This window comes from Perna viridis, chromosome 5, assembly GCF_037379345.1.
Source record: "Perna viridis isolate PV_CMFRI_1.1 ecotype Kerala chromosome 5, ASM3737934v1, whole genome shotgun sequence".
NCBI classification, from domain to species: Eukaryota; Metazoa; Mollusca; class Bivalvia; order Mytilida; family Mytilidae; genus Perna; species Perna viridis.
Genome location: NC_142449.1, coordinates 14874477 through 14894687, shown reverse-complemented (window position 1 = coordinate 14894687; position 20211 = coordinate 14874477). Strand labels below are relative to the sequence as shown.

The window sequence follows — 20211 nt, the reverse complement described above, 5'->3', positions numbered from 1 at the left end:
TACAAATGTCACAAATCAACGTCTTCTCCTCTCCACAGATATATACTGTTATGAAATTAATTGTTTTTCAGCGACCGTTAGCCCTAAGAAAATGGGTGTATTGCCCGCAAAAGAAAGCAGGTTAACTCACTCTTTCCACCGGGCATATCTGATTTTGACAATGGTTTTGCCCGTTATAAAAAAAAGACTAACAAATTTGGAATGTGCCTCATTTTGTTCCGGCTGCATTTGAGCTGAGATATTGGAAATTGATCTTAAGCTAAATGTAGGTGTACGAAAATACTGTCAGTTTTCTGAAAATACTCGTCAAAACAAACACATAATAATTAAGAGAAACGTAAGGTCACGTGGAGTCGAACAAATAGTAGGCGAAATTTAAGGGCATGTAAAAATGAACAACGTATATTTCCCCAAAATAGAAAAGTAATCGAATTAAGCTTTATCGATAGGACTATATTCAATACGGTTTTACACATTCATCGTTGTTCGATTGGCTTTAAAAATTTTTAAGAATTAATAATGCCGTGATTCATTGGTCTCTTTTAACAGTTTTGACAATGAATTGTTTCATTGTGTTATGATTTATTTTATTAAACAAACATATGTTACCTCAATTGGAATACGATTTGCCACTTTCGCCAATCTTTTTTTTTTTTGCAACGGCAATTGATCTAAGAATTTCAGACATGTACATTATATTCGTAGCGAAAAATGAAAAGTTAAACCTACAATTCATCGGGGTTAAGTTGGATATAAGGGACATGGAGTTAGAATAAAGGCATGGTAGTTCAAAAAGAAAATGATACTGAACACTAGAAAGGAGGCCTTAATTTTTAAGGCTTGACTGATATATGGAAGATTTTGAATGAAAAGCCCCGGAAACCTAAATATAAAAGAATTAATTAAGCTTAAGCGATGTAATAAATGCCTTAATTAATCAAACTTTAATTCACATTAATTTACATATCTGCATAATGAATTACTAAACACAGTACTTCTGATGTTTGTTTATGCTACTACAACAATGTGGTACTAAATAACCCCAACATTTCGCCTCAACTGCTTTCCATTCATACATCGGGAACAAAACTCCTTCCAGAGACATTATTTACGATTATATACTGTTATGAACGTCATATTTTTAATATTTCATACTGATTTGAAAACAAGAATACACATTATTGAAATAAGCCATAAAATACACCAGATAATTTTCCATTTGATGTCACGTGGTGTTTTGCGTTTTACCCACGGTTCCTAGAAATAATGACTGTGATTGGATAACTTAATTAGAATAACCATTTATATATCAGGTTGAAATGTGAACATTAGTCAAAGTTGAGTGGCTGGACAAAGGTTAACATACATAACTAGAACATTGCTTGACCATAATTATTTGAGAAATATATATATGTTGTAAGAGGTAGACGTATCTTGTGAGTACATTTTCTTACTAATTTATATAAAGTTTAGAAATGAAACTGTTTTTAATGGATTGATGATATTGTTATTTTATCATTATATATTGCTATAATATTTAATGCTTCTCTTTAATAAACAAATGGAATAGAATTCGTGTATATTTTTTAGATGAACAAACTAACCTTAGCAAATATATATATACCTTTAATTAAGTGGCCGACCACGAAGTGGCGGAGACTTATTGTTTTTACTGTGTTTCTTCTTCTTATTATTATTATTTTAATCCTCCTGTCATAACAATTCATTGATTTGTCCGCACGTTTTCTCAAAAACGTCTAATCTGATTAATCTGATGAAACTTCACAGGAAGTTAGAACTACTCTTCGAAAGATACAGAACTCCAAACTTTTTATTCAAGTTGCCGCCATTTTCAAAGTGGCCGCCAACGCGGTGAAAAATTCAAATTTGTCCGATTTCGATGAAAATCGATATCTAAGTTCTTTGAATTGCCCAGATTAATAATCTGTGGATCAATTCGCAATTGGAGCTACGGGTCGGCAGCCATTTTTAAAATGACCGCCACCGCGGTAGAAAATTCAAAGTTGTCAGATTTTGATGAAAATTGGTATATCTAGGATTTTTAAGTCGCCACGATTAAGATTCTGTGGCTCAATCGATAATTTTAACTACGTATCGACCGCCATTTTCAAAATGGCCGCCACCACGATAAAAAAAAATCGAAGTTGTTCGATTTCGATGAAATTTGATATCCAGGTTCTTTACGCTGCCTCGATTAAGTATAAGAAGTTCCATTGACGATATGTTTCTCAAAAGACTGATCAGGAAACGGGAGGCCACTTCTTTTAGCTCAAAAGTCCAAACAAAATCATGAAAAAAAAATCGCGTTTGTCTCGGCCTCCAACTTCAAAATGGCCGCCAACGCGGTCGAAAATTCAAATTTGTCCGATTTCGATGAAACTTGATATCTAGGTTATCTGAGCCGAGCCGATTAATAATCTGTGGCTCAATCCGCCATTGTAGCTAAGTATCGGCCGCCATCTTTTAAATGGTTGCAATGGCGGACGAAAATTCAAAGTTGTCCGACTTTGATGAAAATTGATATCTAGGTTTTTTAAGACGCCATGATTAAGAATCTGCGGCTCAATAGATAATTTGAACTACGTACAGTCCGCCTTTTTCAAAATGGCCGCCACCGCGATAAAAAAATTCGAAGTTGTTCGATTTCGATGAAATTTGATATCAAGGTTCTTTACGCTACCTGCATTAATTATAAGCAGTTCCATCGACGACATGTTTCTCAAAAGATTGATCAGGAAACGGAAGGCGACTTCTACACGTTTCGTGGAAACATAAATTTTAATTACATTTGTTTTTCTGCAACCACTTATGTACTTATACAAATGTTATGGTATTTAAAACGCTGTTCATGTATTTCTATAGCAGATTAATACTGCCGTCTTCTAATTATTCTTTTTAATATTGAGCAAAACCTTGAGCAGAAAATAGGCAAACAGATACGGTGCTTCATGATACGCCTTGTATACTGCATTTAATAGATGTCATAACATGTTACGATTTCGTTTTTTTTTTTAATTTGATGAATTTTGAATCTCATGAATTTGATATTTTCTGGCAATGTTCATGTAATTAATTAAGCAGTGTTTTTATTGAATAAGCATCGATTCTCTATTTTGTTTTTCGCATATATTAAAAGGTATCATACAGGGAAAAATAACGTAGTTTCTTTAACAATCAATTTTGATTCTAAACTAAACTAATTTTAATTACGAAATACTCATGTTTTTTGTAACTAGCATTTTTAAATAGGTCCAAAGTCACTGTTCTTTCAACACATCGAAAAAGTCAGAAAATGTTTTTTTTTTACAATGCTGATGTCATAGTATGTAATTCATTTGCAAATTAAAATTTAATTTATTTTTGTTACTTATTGTGAATTGTTTAAGTGGTATTTGTCCTCGCATAAGGGATATCCTATTTTACTTTTCTAATTATGGTCCCCTTGCTTTTAATCTTGCAAATAACGAACTTGACAAATATGGCTTGAATAGAAATGATGATATTTTCAAATTAAACCATGTTGTTGGTGTTGTTAAAACTGCAATGCATTTGAAATGCGGGTTTTTGTTTTTCGTTGCCCATTTGATATTTTTGGCATTGGTTTCGATGGATTTCTGCTTGTCAGTGCAAACCCTCGACATTGTACTTTTTTTTTGAAATAGTTAAAATAATTAGCCTGGAATGCAGAAAATAACCAACATTGAACATGTACTGAAAAAAACCTCAAACACTCATAATTCACAGTTTAGATTATACTGTAAAGGAATATTAAAAAAGGAAACGCTATTCTTTACTTTTTCTCATTAAGCTTGATAAAAGTTATATAATATAACATAATATATATAATATAAGTTATAATGAATGGGTCACTTTTAATTGTTTTCATCAATGATAATCGTTTACTAATTTATTAAAGCTGCAAAGTCAATGATATTTCTCAAGAAACGCCTCTGAGCGTACTACATTAGAACACATAGAAATATCAATATTTTCAAAATACCAGTTACCTGTATGACGCATGTAAAATGACTGCCTCGGCCAAACATTGAAGGATATGATCACGCTAGCAGATCATCATTGAAATGTCATTCACAATGAATAAAATGTGTTTCAGAGGACCATGTCTTTTTTATATTTTGTTAGGCTTACCTTAGCGACATAGAGCGCCATATCTCCCTTGAACGAACGACCTATATCTACCTCACATGATGCGACGTCATGTACGATTCTGTTGGCTTGTTTATTTGTAAATGCCGTTTAATTTTCGTTTTCTAACTATAAATGTAACTTCATATTATAATAATATGCATGTATTTAAAATATTATTGTTGAAACAGTTGAACTAATTGTTGAAAACGATATGGAGAGGTAATTGAAAGGACCAAATATTTCGTTTTCATAAGGAGCGCCTCACTGACAAAAATTACTTTTTTGTCATGTTAGAAAAGAAATAATTCTTGCAATGCCGGGATTTATATATTTTCAGATAAATAAGGGAAAACAATAATATTCACAGATATAATTTTTTTGGAAATCGAGGCTAAAATACAAAAAATAATATGCATTAAACATAACAGTATTTTTTTTTATATCTCCTATTTGTCAGTTGAGAAACACAGAAGTTTCTATTTGAATACATAATATATGTTAAATCAAACCATTTCTTTACTGAGCAACAACATTGAGTTAAGAAAAATACAAATAAAACAGATAAGTTGCTCGTTAGTAAAGTTTCTTTCTTAGATGTTTTGAAAAAAATATCTCTCCCAAGTACTCGAAGCATAAACATTCGACTTTTAGTTTCGGGTCACCAGCAGTGAAATGGTAGACTTCAAATTGTTGTGTAAGTTTTAACCTGCTAACACATGCTGATTATAAAGTATAAAATATACCTCAATTATATCTAGGTTGAAATGTACTACTGAGTACAAAAAAAAAGAAATCATATTACAAACATCGGAAACACGAGAGTGATGGGAAATCTTGGGGAATAGAAGTACATGTACATGTTTCTGTTTTGCTCAATAATGCAAGACAGGATACGAGATAAATTTATAGATAATTTTCAGAAGAATGATTGTTCAAGGTCTGTTTTACAACGTTTGTACTTTACAAAGTTGCTACAGTGCATATATCAGATAATAAGTAAGTTAATGCCGCTAAAGCATATGTTTTGTATTGGAAATTTTGCACTGTGTAGTTCATTCAACTTTTTGCTCACAAAGTTTTTGTTACAAAACAACTCATTAAATTAATGTAAGGAATGTCAAAATTTTACTGAAATAACATTCACTGACAGATAGAAATGTTAACTGGAGCAAATGTCATTTCTCAGTCAAGGAAAGGTTCAGAAAGATATATATAAGTTGAGTTTATAAATATTTCTACATTTACAAAGATAAATGTTCTTTCCTTTATAAAAATACAAATTAAACATCATCTCTATAACTATATAAGTAAAAAAACAAACATTTATACATTTAACTAAATAATAATTTATCACATAGCTATTAAATATGTAGCCAGGCAATAGACTAGAACATTTTCCAAAGACACTACAAAACAGCGTTCGTTTGTTTTGAGCAACATATTACTTTTTTTCGGTAATGAGGGCAAAATGAAGCTCTATTTCCTTGCTACACATGACATAACCGTCATATATATTTATTGAAGATCTTACTTTATTCTGTAATTGTATTTTTTATTTTCTAAAACAGTTATATTATGACAAAAATACTCGTTATTCGAGGAATTTTCTACTGTGAACTAGCGATGCAAGACATCTTTTCAAAATATTTGTGAAAATAAATGCAGAATATACAAAAAAAATCAAATATGGTAAGAGCAACCACACAAAGGGTAATTCACATACTAACAAATGATAAAAGATATTGACCATAGCCCTCATAACTTGGAGATAAGGGTGCACTCATCAAGATAAGTAAGGGAAACAACAAAATAACCGAACACTGAACCGATTCATAATCAAGTCAAGTCCATAATAAATCTGGCAAAATAGATATTACACCACCGGAGCAGCAGGTACCGCAATGGTCCTGACTTTGTACAGGCACTTCAAACGAAATGGTGAGTTAAATCTAGGTTTTACCGCGCGCGAAGCATCCCTACTCCATTGCGGAAGAGTTAACTTTCTCGGATAGGACAAAGAAATTAAGATTTTAGATTAAATAACCATAAACAACTTAATATAAATCTCAAAAATTATTTGGTTGCAAAACAATTTTCCTTCATGTAGTACATCATTGTTCTAAAGCGAAAAAAAAATCCTAAGTGTGATATATTATTTCATTTGACGAGCGTTGTTTGAGAATGACGTTGATACATTTTACCGCTTATGTTGCACAACATAAACGAATTCGCTTCTCTTCTAGAAGGTGGACTATTTCCCCAGTGTTCAGTGATGTAGAAAGGTATCAGGTCTTATCTGGTCTGAAATCCAATCTGTAATTAAAAAATCGGAGATGGTTGCTGGAAATGGCAATATGGTTTATTGTCATTTATCTTATTCAACCTGACCTGCTACACAGTATCACAGTCTTACTCAAATATGGCGGCTGGTCTCATGCATTGACCTTGAAATCACAATAATTCATTATTTATGTGGAAACAAAAAGGTTAAATGAAAAGCTTGGCTGTCGCTGATCTGTACGATTCGATTGTATTCGAATGTAACAATTGCTCTTTAATAATGAAAAATAAAAAAAAAAATGAAAATTGAAAAATAATTTAATTTCAGAAGTAACAAGGTTTCTGATTGGGTCAAAATTTTCGTTTATCATCTCATAGACAAAATTTTGTAATGACTGTGACCTCATTAAATTTTTCTAATGATTTACTTGTTGAATTTGATACTTAAATTAAATTATAAAAAATGGCTGTTATTTTTTCGTTTTTTTTAAATAACCTTAATACCCGTGGTGCACATCTTATATTAACCTGCCTGCTACGCAGGTTATTTAGTGTGCATCACGTGATTAATATTATTATAGAGTCATTCCTTACAAAATGGCTTAACTTATAAAAAGAATTGTAACTTAAAAACGTTTAGCCTTTTATTTGTACTCAATAACCAAAAAGTAGGACTGTTAACAAATTTCAAATTTAAACAGTTAATGATATTTCCTTGAATTTATACATGTGAGTTTTATAGCACCAGTGCTAATGAAAAATTTAATTCTTGATAAGGAATCACACAGAATTCGTTATAAGCCCTTTAATTGATTTTTATTCCTGTGAAGTTCAAAGTTTCAATATGACCATAAATTTATTTAACATCATCTATATATCATATCATATTTATCTATTTGATTGATGATAATGGCAGTAATTTTTATTCCCTATATCCCTAGGCTTGGTGACAGATGATTCTAAAAATCATCTGATTTATAGAGATTGCTGGAATATCGGAATAATAAAATTCTGTGAAATTAATTTTTATAAAAATCTCATGATTACGGAAAATTATGCTATTACAAAAGTTCTAAAGGCACTTTGAAATAGGTTTCATGTGATTTATTCGGAGTGAAACAAACCAAATGTTTGATCGTAATAACTATGTTAACGTCTTGTTGTATTTCTTTTTTTCTTTCTTACTTCTTTGTTTGCATGTCTGGGTGATTGTTTTCGATTTAAAATTTTAAACAAAAAATTTTAAACTGTAACCAAATGAATATCCTCCTTTCAACATGAGCGTGTTTTTTTTTTTGATTTGAATGTATGCAAAATATATACACAGGCATATTGTTAATATATATAGTTATAAATATGTCTGTTGAGTGAAAAAAAGTTAATTCCTTAAAGGAAATTCTACAGACTGTCGTTGACATAAAATGTTTACAATTTTACATGTAACACTAAGAAACTTTATGATATAAACAAAGAAGGTTGTCACTTTCATTGACGTAGACCACGTGTATTATTACCGGTATTAATTTTCATCATTGTTTCTGTCAACAAACGTTATAAGATACAGTAGTAACTCAGTGTCTACCGTGTTCTATCATCACCTTAGCTGTCTAGAGATGTTTAATTGATCACATATTTGGCATACCTTTGTAACATGTGAGATATACTATATTACCTGCGTACATTCATAAATAAACAGTCTGCTCATTTACATTCATTTTTGAAAGGCAGTTTCCGATTGTAATTATTCATAGGTATTTTGACCTTGTAAATGTTAAAAATGAATGTTAATACTTTGGTGTAGTGCTGCAACTTCATAGACTGATTATGTTATATATCATGAATAGAAAATAACACCTTAAATTTACCTACAGAAGAGCCTGTGCATAATCCATGAATTTAATTTAACGCAAAATTAAGCGAACGCAAAATAAAATGCCTGCAATATATATTTTTTTCAAACTAGCATATAGCCACTTTTATAAATACACTTATAAAAAATTCAAGCTGCCCCGAACATGAAAATTTATTGCAAAAGCAGTTAACGATAATCAAATAATGTAATTTCAGGCGATTTTAAAATAACAATAAATTCAATACTAAATTGATTAATTAATTAATTAATTAATTGAATGTAAAAAAAACCTGTAATATTTGCAATTTTTCTACACAATAATGTTAATAAATAATGATTAACTTAATGTATCTCTCGTCTAAAACTTTTATTCTATATACTTATTATTTCAAATATCTCCCCATTGAAATTGCGATGTCAAAGAAAAGAAGCGATAAATACAACTGAAAATTAATCAAAAAGTGGGAATTTGGAGAATTGAATCCATCACAAATGAGATGACCATAAAGACTGCTGATAATTCTTGCATTGAAAAGACAGAAAAAAATGTTTTTTAAGTATACCAATCTTCAGATATCTAGATATTCTGTCATATTTTGTACTTTGTTTTTGGTCACTTTCTGTTCATATTTTGGCAAGGAAAATGCCAATACCACCGTCATTGTAACAGACTATATGTGAAAATATAGTTGTTTCTTGGGTGTGGACATGGTTTTCGTGGTGTAAATATGTCGGAATTAATACAATTCTCAGCAATATTTGCTAAATGACGTAAAATTATGGCACCATTATGACGTCATTACAATGAACTAAAGTCACACATTATTATTTTTCCTTATATTTATACATTTTACTATGTTATGAACAATTTTTTTGTCATTAAAACAAAGTTGGTATTTTAAGGCAATATTCATATCTTAATGCATATACACCTTTTATGCACAACACGATACTGTCACAAGCAGGCATCTTATGATTTTTAATATTTTTGAAACTTTTATGTAGACAATTTCATAACATAACACAATAATAACAATCATATTAATAATATTACTACATGGATAAACAAAAGAAGGGCATTTGCAGACTACTTTTTTACAGGAGGTAATTTCTAAATGTTCTTATACTTGATTTTCCAAACATTTAATATTGCTGTTTTTGTCTAACACTTTTATAACACTTATACTTGTCAGAAGTACACCAAGTTTTTGGCGATTTTGATCGTCTTATTGACTCATAGAAACATTGTTTTTGTCGGCAAAACGAAGTACATCCAATGTTTATTATCAGAGGTAGACGTAAAAAATTATAGCAGTAGTAATGAAACCGATACAGCTACCCCACTCTTCAAAAAGTAATCAAAGGAACCAAGATTCTTGCAGATTCAAAGAAGAGATAGTGGAAAACCATAAATATGTGCTGTCCTCTTTTGGTCTCTCTATCAAACACGATGATTGTGATCTACCGTCCATGTACTGGATTTCTAAACTCCACAAGAATCTATACAAAACAATGCTACATAGCTTGATCTGCGAAATGTACCACCAAACCTCTTCAAAAACTTTTCATTTCTATACTCACTGCTGTTAAAGAGGTCTCCAACCCCACCACGTCACTTGTTACTCCCGTAATGTTTCAACTCAGTTTGGATCCTGAAAAATTCGAAAAATCCCGACTAAAAACATAATACATCGTTTTTAATCCAAAAAACACAGTACACCTAGATACAAATATGTAGGTCTTGGTAGAGATTCCTCATACTTTATAAAAACACGATTCCAAATTATTTTACAAATACATCTTAGAAGATGTTTTCAAAATGATGGAATTTTTTACCGACAGTATATTTGTCCAGTGTGGTGGACGCGTTTTTCATCAAATTTTTGGCATTCCAGTGGGAACAAATTGTGCTCTTCTACTTGTAGACCTATTCCCTCACTTTTATGAGGCTGACTGAATAGCTGATTTGATCCAAAAGAGGAAACGTCGTTTAGCTAGACCCTTTAATCTCAGTTTCCGCTATATATGTGACGTATTATTGTTAAACAATCCTAGTTTCGAGAATTTGACATATCGCATCTACCTCAAAGAACTGGAGATAAAGGATACTAAAGACACTATGATGTCAGCTTCATATCTTGACATACACTTACAGCTCGATGTTAAAGGGATGTTATTGACCAAACTATATGACAAACAAACGTGATGACTTTTCATTCCGAATTATCAACTTTTCTATCATCTGTGGCAACATCCCTTCATGGCGTATGGAGTTTTCATATCACAACCCATACGTTATGCCATAGTTTGCCGTAAAACATGAATTGGAATATTAAAATCAAACCACCCAAAATCTTCTATTATGGCCAAAGAAAACTGAATGTAATTTTTACCCAACTGCGATGTTCCGCGTCATTTCTAAATTATGATATTTTCAGATGTAATATTATTGCTGATCCATCTTGTCATTGTGGATCAGCAGTTGAAAATGTCCACCACTTTCTCCTCGAGTGCCCACTTTATTTTGAACAATGACGAATTTTGATGAGTAAAATTATCTGGCTTCCAGAAGGACAGTAAATAGATTTAAAACTACTCATTTGTGGAAGTTCTGAAATGTCTGATGACAAAAATATTAAGATATTCAAAAATGTTCTTAACCTCATTAAAGGATCTGACAGATTTCTAGCATTTTAAGTGGTAGAGTTACAGTGTTCTCGATTCCATCACAATCATCCCATTCCTTTCCTTCTTTCATATACACCCCCCTTTACTTAAACCTTTATCTTTGTTTTATATATTGTTTGCCTTACTTGCACATACTGTGATATCGCATTATATATATTATGAAATCATGTTCGAACTACCAGTTGTAAATTGTAACTGGAGAGGACTTCATGAGTGGGATTTCACTTCTGTTCAATCCTACTGCTTTCTTTGCAATAAAATATGTTTATGTTTAAACATAATTTGTCTAACGATTAGGCTTCATAAACAGGGTTATATTGCTACATGACGGAAGTCATTCCCACCAAAGATTTATAGTCGTCATCATGAACTCTTAGATCGTTACGGTGTATCCATCTATACAATGAAAACTGATTTATTCAACGTAATATAGTTTTCCTTTCCTCCTTTGTCTACCACGGACTTGACTTTTTATGAACAACTCGGCGGTTATTTCTAGGAAAGCAGAAAATGTTCATGCTCCCAGTCTCAAGTGGAGTCTTATGTTTTCTTTTGATTAATTTATGTTCTTTGTTGTGTGTGTGTCTGTTTTCCCTGCTGGTCTTTGTCTTTGGATTACATTCTTTTTATTTCCGTTAGAATCTTGGTTCCTTCATAACAGTTAATCGTCAACACACTTCTGTAGCTTTCTAGAAATGTTTGGAATCATTTAAAAAAAAACAATTACATTATGTAACCAATAATGTTTAGATCAGAATCAATCAAGAAAATATGTTCATCGATATGTGTTTACCTTATCATCAGTGCCTCGTTGATTTTTTTTTCAAAATAGTTAATATTCTACTTTCACAATTTTGATTCAGTTATGACATTACATTATTACATTGTCATTCAATCATGTATCAGGAAAAACAGTTTCTCAGTATGATATCATAGAAAATTTTGTGACATCAACTCAAGTTAAACTTGTTAAGAACAATAATAATTGAAATCGAAAAATGTGTCAGATACTTCATAGGGATCTTTTGTCACAGCAGCAGTTTTTGTATCCTACTGATAACATTCACTCATTGTTACAGAATGTAAAAGCAATATTATAATGTAAATGTGTTTTGTTTTTATTCATTTCTAAGCACAAGTCACAAGCACCCAAACTTACATGTATTAATGCATGAAGTGTATTTCTAGTTGGGTTATACTATTGACAAAAACAATAAGAAATACTCATTATCTGATCTCTTTTAATACAATTTCCAAAACGGAACAAAACAAACACAGAATGATTATAAGTACGCCTGTTTTTTTGTTTTTTGTTTTCAGAGAGAACCAATTATGTATAAAGTGTGTTTACTGGTTGCCATGGTGGTTTGTTCAAGTTGGGCAATGCCAAGAAATAGACGGTCAATGTGGGCAACTACAAAAAAACGGGTATGTAGTATTTCCGATTATTGTTTTTGTATACGAACATTGATATGGATAGCAATATCGATTTATATCTTGGCTAAAGAAAAACAATTTACGCATAATATAATAAAGCACATGCTCACATATATGCAGGGAGATGTACTTTTTTATTATTGTGTCAATAAAATATTTAACACTTAAATTCGCGCACATTGTTCAATAATTTTTTTTTCCTTTGTCATTTTACATTTACAGGAAAATTCTTTACTAGATTCAAGCACTGTACATAATATTTTGGCTAATGAGATGTTCCTTAAAGCAAGGGAAGAACCAAGCTCAGGATTGTCTATGGAACAAATACAGAATTTCTTCTTATTCGTTGGAAAAAGCCAACAAATGGCCGAAAATTTTAGTAGAGATTACATGTATTGGGGAGACAATGACGGCGATGGCCGACTGGATAGAGATGGTAAGTCAAAGATTCATTTCGATATTTCGACCTTTCACACAACACCCTTTAAACAACAAAGCACAAGATAATTTGAAAATACTATATAAAAATAATAATAGTTAAACAAGGTTCCAATGTATTCAACGATTTCCATTCTTATACATTAGTCACTTTGATGATACTTTCGATATAGATATTTAAGGTGCAAGTGGACTTTGTTTGACCCAATAATTTGTATTCAACATATAATAACAACTGACTAATTGAAATATTTTGTCCACTTTCAGAGTTGTTGCATGCCATGGAGATTCACAAAATTACTGATTACATCTGAACACACCACGTCAACAACCCATTGACGGCTTTGGTTTATACCGTTTGGTTAATTTTGGTATTCCTTCGTCTTCCTTGCTTTTTTCTTCCGTTACGCTGCATTGTCTTGTATTAGTGGTGATACCACGTGGTATTAACGAGGGAAAGAATTATCAAGGATTTGAAGTTTAGTTTATGTCGTTTTTGTAAAATCGTCTTTTGTTCTAAAGATTTTACGTTTTCCATCGACAATCACGTGTTCTTGTCATGTGACGTTGTTAGTTTGTTCCGAATGATTTATGCCGTATGAGAATTTACGGATGGAATCCTTTGTTTTTATTGTAGCCCTTATTGAAATCCGACATCGGGGAAAGTCGAAAAATAACTTACAAATATTGACGATGACATGGATTCCGAGATCGAATTTTGTCGATGGTTGTAGATACAGCTTTGATACCTTATTTATTTATCTGTCATTTATATCTATCATGTCTTTTTTTTCATGTTTTTGTCCTAAGTTTTGTTGCTGCAAACCGTTAGTTTTTTGGGTTTTTTTTTGTTTTTGTTTTTGTTTTTTTGTTTTTTTTTTTAAATATTTTCAATATTATTTCGGTTCTTTTTTTCTTTTTAACATTGAATTTTTCATAATGACTAAAACCACATCCGTACAATTTTTTATTGAAAATTTTAAGTTTTATTCGTTCAACTTTGTAATAAATTCAGAAAGTTACAAATTTTCTCTAAAAAGTATGTTTAAAATATCGGATCATTAATTACATTTTGAGATAGCAGATGGACATATTGGTGTTTAGTGCTTGGCATTGATATGTTATATTATAAATTCATTATCCTTACTACTAAGCAAACTGTGATAACATCCCCTTTTCATTACTTTACTTCTCGTACATAGTTTTATTTTTATACTGCAATGTATCTGTCATTTTTATCATTGGTCTTATGATTGAGTTCCTATGAACCTGTGATGCATGTTTTGAGTTCATTTGAAGTGTTAGAAAAAAGCAAATGGCTAAATTCTCGTGCTCCATTTTTTTTTTTTGCATTGCCTCTATTTGACATACAAATTTCTAGAAAAATTCATGTAACTTAGAATATTTGGCATTAACACTTTTTCCTTGTTTTAATGTTGTTTAAATATTCGTGCTAAAGTTCGCAAAAATGAATTCAAAATTAATTTCCGAAATATCCATCACATAAATCGAAGGGCTTTCACAAATCCTACTGACCCTAAGTCATTCAAAAATGTTTTGGTATTAAACGAAGATAAAATTATGTTTTGCAACCATCTGAATAAAACTGTGTCACTCTTGTCTTGAAAATAGTATGACACTTCTTTTCTGTTTACTTTTTTTGGTGTTTTGTTTATATATACATTATTTAAATAATCAAGATAATTAAAGAAATCTTAAATTAATACTTTCGTCACGAGGTACTTGTTTCTCAGATTTCGTTACGTTAACTTTGCGGTGCTCGCCCATTACTTTGAGAAACTATGAGAGTATTTAGAAACATGTTGTTTTGCTATTATCATTGACCATTGTGACCATTTTATCATTTTTTTCATGTTGTTTACATTGTTTACTGTTCTGGGTTGTTCGTTTTGTTGGAGATTTAGTGTAGTTATTTATACATACATTGCTCAATCCAAAGAAAAAATAGTATTTTGAAAAAAGCTTTGAATTGTATATTTTGCAAATAAATCTGTTCATGAAAAGTATAATGATTCATTATTTCCCCTGGACGTCGAAACTTATAAAACAAACACACACAACGGATCGACAACCTCGTTTACTTCAGATTATCGACATGACTAGAGATTCTATAGGAGTCCACACTCATTTAGAATCTACCAGAACTCTATCTACATCATACTACCTTTGTATTCAGTAAAGAAATTTAGCATAAAGCTCTTTGGAAATTAATTATAGACTTGTTAAGTAATTCACTTATAAACTAATTCTAAGTTAAGAGGAACGTCCTGTAGTAACAAATTCATTGATCAATATTGTTTTGAAATAATCTTAAATTGGACAAGTAAAGAAAAAATGATACACATATGCACAATGGTATGACAAGTCAGACATATTTACATAATAAAGATTCAGGAACCAAGCCGACAATTACAGTTTTGCCACTACCTTATTAAGCTTATTTGACCGAAAAAATAGTCTGATTAAGGATGTAGTTTAATAGGTAAAAAGTTTGATATCGGGAATGTGTTACGAAAAGATGGGTCAAACTTTTTCTCAGATTTTAAAGTAGATGGCAAAAAATACGCAGATTCTAAAGACAGTCTACATTAAGGAACGACACTATCTCCTCTGTTTCTTATAGAAAAGAAAGTCGTGCATTGAATTGTTGGAGGAAAAAGATTTCAGAAATATTTTTGCATGTTCTAAAACAGTTTTGTCTCGAATTTAATAGCTCTCAAACAACTTCAGGGATTCGGCGAATATTCGGCAGACCAGTCACAATTCGAGCTGGTTCGAATTGCTGTTGTTCGAGTGTTTGTAATTGTCTTATTCAATAATTTTCACGAACTTTACATTTATACTCAAATTCGATCTGGTAAATGTAAGGTACAATGTCACAGTCTGAACAAAAATGTTCTAATAATGTTAAGTTTTATTTATAGCTACACACTATGCGTGATTATCTAATGTTTTTCCTATGTATCAGGGCTAAAAATAACACCTAACTGCTTGTAAAATTGGTCTTTTGAATCTCAATGTTGTTGAAACAACTTGATTTCAATAATTTGAAAATATAATCTTATCGACAGTTGTTATAAGTAATAAACAAAATGTCATGTGCAAATATAACCTGCATAAATATAATTCTCTGCAATACCATCGATAAAAAGTACATGTTATAGAGGACCAAATATAGTTACCTAGTAAACACCAGCTTCAACACCCCTCATAGCAGAGTTTCCTTTATGTTTAATCATTATATGTTGTCGAAATCTGAGGCATTTTTAAAAATATATTGGTACATCGCCATCTCTATCATATCATTTCCTTTAATACTTTACCACATTTATTTTTCATTCCCATTTTCATTTTCCTTCAAATTCAAATTTTCATGATTTGAAATCTGGGAATAAAATTCTAAGCAAAAAGAGACAGGTTGTGCAAGAAGTGTATTCACAAATTTCTCATGAAAAACATCTCACATTTTTTTCAATATCGGAATTTCATTATGATTTTCGACAAAAACATTTGATTGTCATTGTGTGGAAAGTTTACACTTGGAATTTGGAATACAACTGGCTGCAGTTTTAAGGCTTTTAGGCGCATTTAAAGTTTTGTTACTATTGAATTTAAATTGGAATGCGGTTTCTTCTTTAATTGATTTAACTCTTTCCATTACTTTCTCCACGCACTTGTGACTGTTGTGGAGCATGCATTGCGTATTATAGATTATTTTAAACATATTTATTTGCTCAAAAACAAAATGTTAATCATACTTATATAGTCCTTCCTAAATACAATATACATATATAGAAAACATATAGAATAAGAGAGCATGCTTTAACAAAATATGAACTATACATTACCGTAAAAGTCAATTGGAGAGAAAAACAGTTTGGGGAAGGGGATGTGATGGTGGCGACCTATAACACAGCAAAAACACAAAAAATCAGCTTGATTTACAAATCAGACAACAAAAAAATCTTTTTGACTCTTTTATATACTGAAAAAAACCTGCTGAAAAAAATACAAATGTTTTCTTCATTTATTAATTCAGGACTTCCAGATAATAAAATAAAATGTTTGCATTAAGTGGATGAGTATCACAGAGCCAGCTTAAAGTATTAAACAAAGCTTGTCTTTGGACTATGTATAAAGGACAATGAAAGAGGTAGTGATCAACATCTTCTATGTTAGTACCACATCTACATTGTGTATTGTATGACCATTGAAGTCAGAATAAAAAGTTTTAATATGTTTCAAAATTCGAAGAACACCTAATATTTTGTCAATGGAGTCTTTAATATTCAATAACAATTTTTTTCATTGGGATGAGTCTTACATAAAAGCTATTCGGACAGGTATATGAACACCGCCACTACGTCTCTTTCGCAATAATCAACATGTCAAGAATTTCCCATATATAGTCCCATACAAAAATGGCTTCCAAATATCAGTGTTCAGATACCTCTTGGACAAATAAAACCTTAAATGTGCAGCAATGAAGATATCGTGCAAAAAACATGGAACTACTCAGCCTTCCTTGTGTTTTGTGTGTGTGTTTTTCCCCCTATTTTTCAATCTTTTTATCTTTTGGCCATCGCACAAAAAAATCTCGGACCGAAATAAGTAAGCATATGAGTTTCCATGAAGACAGACTAACCTTATTATGAGACTAGTTTGACTATCGGAAAATTGAAATTATAGAAGAAATTCTTCTTTGCGAATAAGAAGTTATTGTAGTTAAGCGGAAATGGTCTAGTTTGATTTCGGTCAGTTACCTGCGAATTTATTACCTTTGTTGACGGGGCAGAGCTCAATTAAAGGTTTGTTTATACTTATTGAAGACCTTAAGGTGATTTCTGAACATATTTCCTGCGGTGTATTTAGGTTTTTACGCTGGTGCATTTCTTGGGTTTACCATATCCGTTCTTTTTCTACAGAAGTTCTGATCAAAGAAATTGAAACATCTGAGTTCACCTCGGGTTTTAGTGGAGGTCATATTGCACGTGTCTGTACTTTTAAGTTGATATTATGTGTTGTCTACAACTATTTTGTATGCTGTCTTTTCATTTTCCCAACTGTTCTTTTTTTCCCAACTGAATTCTCTTCGTTTTATTCTTGTTCATTTCACCTCTTTTTTACAAAGTTTTAAATATTTACAACAAAAATATAACGCATGTTAAGAAAGCACAAATACTTCTTTTAATATAGATAAGATCGTGCCAAATGTATTGCAGAAACGAGAAATTCATACTCATGTCAATGAATGCAGGTACATTAATTGATGAAAAAAACACTTCATATAAAATCAAATCCATTGGATAAATAACACTGCACTTTTTATTATGGGAGTCGCGAGTTAAACTTTGTCATAATATTACTGCAACGCATTACATGTATTTAGATGAAAGTGGTAGGTTCAATATTAGTTTATATAAATCCATTAGTTTACGATATCGGGTTACTGTCTTAAAAAAAACTACAAATTTCATGACAGATCACAAAAACATGAAAATCGTGCTTCAGCTTTCTTATGAAACTTTTTTCATCTTGACGTAATTGATTTTTGTACACAGAGTGTTGACACTTCGAAACAAATTTGTTGCTTTGTGTGTACGATTTTAGTAACTTTGTGTTCTTTGTTGTGTATGTTTGTTTTCCATGTCTGGTCTTTGTCCCTGGATTGAATTGTTTTGATTACCGCTATAGCCTTGGTTCCCTTAATCACTCGTACATCACCAAGGGTAATGCTTCAGTAGCAGCCTTTTAAGAATCGTGCAAATTCTGTAAAATGGGATACACCCTCAAAAAGACTACATATTTTTATTTTTGTTATTAAGTTGCTTTATATGTCTATATTATTATGATTTTTGTGACGACAATGAGGCGACTCTTTTCGCCGAGAAGCTCTGGGGCTTGATGCCAATAAATGCGATGTTGGGCTTTGAGTTCGACTATCGAGAACAGGGAATTCTAGCTCACTGCGTTCAGTCGGCTAACCTATGCAATATCAATTAAATTCCAAATGATTTTATTCTCCAAATAATAAACAGAAATATAAAGTACAAGTAATTTACAAAAACACGTCTGCTCACGATGGAAGTTCCAACCGGAGTCCCTTAACAAGTAATGATACTAGTTTAAATAGATGTATGTATGTAAAAAAGCTGATTGACCTCTTGCACACCTCGGTGTCTGAGAATAAATAAATGCTCTAACGTCACTGAGTACATCTACAAGTATATTGTCTGATCCATCTAAACTACCAGAGGAAGCAACAAAAGCTGTACTTCAGACAAAAATGGAACATGGATGACTAATAGATAAATCTTTCAAGAGAAGATAATCCATAAACAAGGGAGATAATCCGGGAGAGGATGGCATGATTGTTTAAAGTATTTGTTGTTTGTTGTTGTTTTTGTTAAATAGAGATTCTATGTTGCTAAGCAAATGAAACTTTTTGTGATCAATTTGTCATTAAAAACGTATAACAGAACATAACGGAACACCCAGTTACAGAAAATATTGACCATTTAAATAGAAAAAATGCATAATGTTCCAAATTCCATATCTTCAGCATATGAGAGTATACATAAGACAATTTACTTAGCAAGCTTAACCTTGATAACAGTAATAAATGAAATGACCTTGCAAATATAGACTGACTTTGGATTAAAATAACCAAAATCTGTGTCTAACAATTTGATGAAATGAATAAGTATTCTATCCAATCTCTCTGCTCTTAGAATATAATCCACATCGAAAATCCGACAGTTGCTATTGTAATTTACTGTCATTTACAGAGTTATCTCCCTTAAATTTGAATTCTACAGTGCATTCTATGTAATTTTTATCTCCTAAGAGCATCGGTTATACGAAAAACTACATGTTAATCTCCGTTAACTATAACATATTAATTAAAATATCAAAAATAAAAATATGTAGGTTTTCCAACCATGTATAACATTTTGCATGATTCTTAGCTAGATTGCTACATAATTGCAGCCATTCAAAGAAGACATGTCTGTGTATATTGATTTATAAATATCTACTATATGGGCAAGCCAACTTTATAATGTTGGAAAAAAGAATCATAATATCAGAAATAAAAACGCCTTGCAATCAATCAGTGATTTTCTTATTTTAACCATAAATCCTTATCGATTGATAATATACATTCATGTTCTTTTCCATTCTCACATTTTTTGACAAATTTGTACATTACTAGCAAAATAATAATATGATAATTAATTGGATAGAGTGAATAACCAAAATATTATCACGAGTGCCGAAAAACGCCTAGATTTGACGAGTGTGCGGAACTTGCTCCGCGCACGAGT

General features: G+C 31.3%; 1 protein-coding gene across 1 annotated transcript; it reads left to right on the top strand.

Annotated features, from left to right (window-relative positions):
• The first annotated feature begins 1332 nt into the window (after positions 1-1332).
• LOC148616187 (uncharacterized) lies at positions 1333-14895 on the top strand. The gene is made up of 4 exons (XM_088582954.1): positions 1333-1436; positions 12311-12418; positions 12650-12863; positions 13133-14895. The coding sequence occupies exons 2-4, from the start codon at positions 12323-12325 to the stop codon at positions 13177-13179; spliced, it is 357 nt and encodes a 118-aa protein (XP_088439080.1). The 5' UTR covers positions 1333-1436; positions 12311-12322; the 3' UTR covers positions 13180-14895.
• Positions 14896-20211: the final 5316 nt, after the last annotated feature.

Bases quoted from the DNA above. Each gene is read 5' to 3' on its own strand.
- LOC148616187 (XM_088582954.1), top strand. From the start codon at position 12,323: ATGTATAAAGTGTGTTTACTGGTTGCCATGGTGGTTTGTTCAAGTTGG. The intron at 12,419-12,649 runs GTATGTAGTATT...TTACATTTACAG, and splicing joins GGGCAACTACAAAAAAACGG to GAAAATTCTTTACTAGATTC. The intron at 12,864-13,132 runs GTAAGTCAAAGA...GTCCACTTTCAG, and splicing joins TGGCCGACTGGATAGAGATG to AGTTGTTGCATGCCATGGAG.